The sequence below is a fragment of the Conger conger genome, chromosome 2, assembly GCF_963514075.1.
Source record: "Conger conger chromosome 2, fConCon1.1, whole genome shotgun sequence".
Taxonomy (NCBI): domain Eukaryota; kingdom Metazoa; phylum Chordata; class Actinopteri; order Anguilliformes; family Congridae; genus Conger; species Conger conger.
This window is the reverse complement of record NC_083761.1, coordinates 1808352-1813351: the sequence shown is the minus strand read 5'-3', so window position 1 is coordinate 1813351 and position 5000 is coordinate 1808352. Positions and strand designations below refer to the sequence as shown.

Here is a 5000-nt window from a genome sequence, read left to right as displayed (position 1 = left end):
GAACGGCCTCATGATGGTTTATGCTTCATATGGGAAGACGATCAGACTCGATGATGCCATATCGCAGGATGTTTAGCAGTGCCGTATTATTTGAGATTTTGCATGTGCAGTACATGCTGACACTGTTTGCATTTATTGCAGGGCTACGTCATGTTCTGACTGCTTCAAACCGGCCAAAAACAAACTGGTAAGAGCTTTTGATTATTTTTCTTCTATTGTTAGTTATAGAAATATTTATACATCAGTAAATCATAGGATAAATGTCATTAGTTAACCATTAACAAATACATTAGCTCTTTTGTTTAGTTTTTTCCAGTCCAATATGAATTGGCACTAACCAGTGTTTGTTCATTAATGATGTGGAAATACATTAACAGACCTGTACAGATGAACTTCTCAGCAGTAGTAGTTAGTTAACAGCTAAATTACTTCATGCCGGTTCATGTGGTGTTATTGTTTAAATTAAACTTTACTTTACCAAGCGAGACCCCCCCCGAGGTTTGTGAAGGTCGCCTGGCAAGCAGGCCAGCGGGACAGAGTGGCATGTGCAATTAACAGCTCCAACAGTGCAATTAAGAGCTCTAACAGTGCAATTAAGAGCTCTAACAGTGCAATAAGTGCAACATGAAATCACGATTACTCACATGCTAGTTAAAAGCAGGTACAGCGGTGACGTGTATATGGTGCTCAGTCTGAGCCTTAATCTCAGGAAGAGAGACTGTCTCTAGAGAGAAAGGAGAAGGGTCTTTTACAACTCGCTCCAGGGTACAGGTGCATCGTGGGAGAAGGCCCGTTCTCCCAGGCCTCGATGCCTGCAGCCTCAGTGGCTTGAATATTGCGCTGATTCGTTCAGATTCATTTCGATTCTGGCAGCGTTGTGCTGGGGCTGGCTGTGGCTTCTATAACAGGGGACTGCACAGAGCTGAATTATCTTATCTGAGAAGTGTTTATAAGAAACAATGCTTTATCGTAACTGGCTGTTTGTTTATTCAGTTTACGTACTTTTATGCAATCTAATTCTTTTGAAGGCTTTTATTTTTTTCGAGGTGTTTTTAATCGTACACCAAAGGGAAAAATACCTGCCAAGAGGATGCTACTCAACGCTGGGTTCACTATAATTACACAGACGCGTTTGCGGTTTGCGCCACATAAACAGGATGCCGGATTCTTGTAAAGCAATTCTCCTCAGGAAAGATTAAAACAATTACCCAGGCCTGTGTACATCCTGTGTGCTCTGTGAGTGAGAGTTCTGGTGAAGTCTTGCGAGCGAAACATTTCTACTTGAAAACGGAGCGCATTCCTGTTTGTTACCCTAGCACGTTAGCATGTTAGCATTGCTGTAGAGAACCATGCATCAGAAGTTGAGGCTCATTAAGTTGAGGCTCATTGTGCCGGACCTTTTCATCACATTATGCAAGGGTACGAGATACAAATGAACCAAATAAACCAAGCGAAAGAGGGTAACCTCTCGCTGCAGTGCTTATCGCTGTTGAAGGAGTTTACCTTGTGGGGTTCCCTTCCCTCTGATATTTCAGGTATTCCGTCTGGATCGATTTCCCCCTTGCGCTGTTCCAGTTTCTATTCAGGGTGTGCTGTTCATTTTGGTCTGGTGTGCACTCTCAGGCCAAAAAGGGTTAGGGGGATAGGGGAACCCTTTTTATTTTGTAACCGAACCCTCATGGGTGTGAAGTGTGAACGCTCGCAGATAAAGAACCCCTTTATCTAGACGGGGTTCTTCTGTGGAATAACAGGGTTCCTTTTGCAGTGTTGAGGCCGGGCTGGCGTTATGACTGAGATCGGCGTGATCGTGCTGCTCTGGTCAGTTTTTCTGGTTGCTGCTGTCGAAGCGCAGGGAATGGGAACAAACAAAAACGCATCGTAAGCAGAGGAATGGAAAGTTCTTGGCCTTGCCGTGAAAAGGTGGCTCTGCCCCCCCCCCCCCCCCCCCCGGGGCGCTGTCCGTATCGGTGCGTTTCCTCAGAACTGCAAGGCCCTCTGGGCGTGTGTTCGGGCGGAGCGACGCTCGATGTACCACATCCTCCCGATCGTTCTGTGCGTGTGGCGTGTGTTTCTAAGAACGTGCTGCTAACTCACTCATGAGCTCCCCCCCCCCCCCCCCCCCCCCCCTTCTCTCCTCTGACGATGTCTGACATCTCTAGTCTGTCTTCACGAGAATGGCTGTGGTGAAGGCTCTGGAGAAGATATCAGAGGAGAACTTCCGCCGGTAAAACAGACGCTCGCTCTCTCGCTCAGCACTGCCCCTACACACCAGACAGGAAAGAGTAACATGGGAGGTGCTGGGGTGGGGTTCATTGGCCAGTCCAAGACAATTGTTGATGACATTATTGGCATTTGGCAGACGCCCTTACCCAGAGCGACGTGCAGTTGATTAGACTAAGCAGGAGACAATCCTCCCCTGGAGCAATGCAGGGTAAAGGGCCTTGCTCAAGGGCCCAACAGCTGTGTGGATCTTATTGTGACTGCTCCAGGGATCAAACTGCCGACCTTGTGGGTCCCAGGCAAGTACCATAACCACTACGCTACAGGCCGCCCCATGTGAATGTTTTGGCCCAGGCCCCAGACTGCTCACCAGGGTATTTACCTGCAGTCTCAACCACCCAACATCTTTACTGTAATCCCTGTGGTTTTATGCTACAGGGCAGCCCATAGCCTACTGGCTAAAGTGCTTGACTGGGACCTGGAAGGTTGGTGGTTCATGTCCCAGTTTTGCCACGATAAGATCAGTGCAGCTGTTGGGCCCTTAACATTGCTCCAGGGGGGGAATGGCCCCTGCTTAGTCTAATCAACTGTACGTCTCTTTGGATGAAAGCGTGAGCTGTTGGGGGTGGATGGATCCTGTGTGCTGGGTGTGTTTAGGATGTTTCTGGTGCCCCCCAGGCACTTCCCCTGCCCCCCCGGCCAGCCCTCCACACGCTGCGCCCCCCAGGACGTCCAGTGCCTCCACGTGTCCGTGTTCGTGGCAGGTGAGTCCTCGTCCGGTCGTCTGCAGGCTTCAGGTTAATGACATCGGCTACGGAGATAGGAGTGCGTTGGGAATGGAGGTGTTTGTAACTGCGAGTGTTGAATCGACCACAGTCGTGTTGCCATCGTTGCTGCTGACTCGTTTCCATTTGATGCGCTGGTGTTCTGCGTCAGTGACGATGAAGATGTTTGCTAATGTGGAACTGTGGGGGGTTCTGACCGCTTGGGGAAGTGGCTAACTAAAACCCCCTGCTGAGCTCCTGTTTGAGGCCCGGTTAATACAGGCTGAACTTGGGCTTGTGGTCTCCATTTTCGAAAAAGTAAAAAGAAAGTTTGAAAAATTCAGAAAAGAGGCTTGTTTATGAAGACGGAGGTGACTCTCTCGCACACTATTCCACTGTAATGCATGCTCACAAACAGGCTTTATTGGGGCACTCTGCCAAGGTTCTTTGTCAGGAGTAATAGTTATGACGTCTGTGGCTATACCTGCAGGCGGTAATTTATCTAAACGCCATTGTTAATAAAAGGTTGTTTAATAAAACGATGAGGACCGCCGTGTGAATCAGACCCTGGTGGTAGCGGCGTTGAAGGGCGTGGGACAGGCGTGTGTCTTTTCCCCGAACCGCTCTCCTCCTCCTCCTCCTCAGGCCGGTACAACAAGTTCTCGCGGACGCTGCCGCAGACACCCTGGGTGATTGACGGGGAGAGGAGGATGGAGTCATCCGTGGAGGAGCTGATCACTGCCCCCCTGCTGGCCTCCTTCCGCTCCGAAGGTCTGTCTGCGCTCAAGGGACGCTGCGTTCCACGTTACAGCGTTACATTCATGGCATTTTGGCAGACGCTCTTATCCAGAGTGATGTACAGTTGATTAGACTAAGCAGGAGACAATCCCCCCCTGGAGCAGTGCAGGGTTAAGGGCCTTGCTCAAGGGCCCGACGGCTGTGCGGATCTTATTGTGGCTACACTGGGGATTGAACCACCTTGCATGTCCCAGTCATGTACCTTAACCACTACTTTGCTGGCCACCCTGGGTTCCACTACGCTATATTACCATATTATATAAATGTTAAACGGTAAATGTCTGCATTTATATAGCGCCTTTATCCAAAGCGCTGTGCAATCAATGCTTCTCATTCACCCATTCACACACTCACAGGGATAGTCTAGGGATCATCAACTCACGGTCCTCAAGGGCTGAGAACTGCTGGTGTTCCACCCCCCCTTTACCTGGGAGTCAGGTGTGTTCACCCTCCCTTTTTCCTGGGAGTCAGGTGTGTTCACCCTCCCTTTACCTGGGAGTCAGGTGTGTTCACCCTCCCTTTACCTGGGAGTCAGGTGTGAAGGCAGCCTGGCCAATCAATAGCAGTAATTGTTCTGCTAATTAGGAGAATTGGGAGGGAAGAAAACCAGGGCCGTATTTAGAGTCAAGGTTCAGATTTGATGATCGCTCATGGCTAAGACTGGGACCAGGAAGGTTCAAGCCCCAGTGTAGCCACAATAAGATCAGTGCAGCTGTTGGGCCCTTGAGCAAGGCCCTTAAACCCACATTGCTCCAGGGGAGGATTGGCCCCTGCTTGGCCTGACCTACTGTACGTCATTGTGGACAGAAGTGTCTGCTGAATGACTAATGTGAGTGTTTGAGACCCAGCTCTGTGTTCTGGTGTGTTCTGACCCAGCTCTGTGTTCTTCAGGGTTTAACTTCTGCTCGTCCGGGAGAGAGGACGTGGATGTGCGGACACTGGGGAACGGTAAGAACCCTGACCACCAGAACCAGAACCAGAAGCCTGACCACCAGGACCCAAACCAGAACCCTGACAACCAGAACCAGAACCCTGACCACCAGAACCCAAACCCTGACCACCAGAACCAGAACCCAAACCCAAACCCTGACCACCAGAACCAGAACCCAAACCCAAACCCTGTCCACCCGAACCTGAACCCTGTCCACCAGGACCCAAACCCAAACCCAAACCCTGTCCACCAGGACCCAAACCCGAACCCGAACCCAAACCCGAACC

General features: G+C 50.2%; 1 protein-coding gene across 1 annotated transcript in view; it reads left to right on the top strand.

Annotated features, from left to right (window-relative positions):
- pus10 (pseudouridine synthase 10) overlaps positions 1-5000 on the top strand; it is a 19969-nt gene that overhangs the window by 9534 nt on the left and 5435 nt on the right. Inside the window, 5 exon segments of the mRNA XM_061233019.1 lie at positions 142-187; positions 2160-2224; positions 2899-2984; positions 3630-3755; positions 4674-4730. Of these exon segments, the coding sequence (XP_061089003.1) occupies positions 142-187; positions 2160-2224; positions 2899-2984; positions 3630-3755; positions 4674-4730 (380 nt within the window).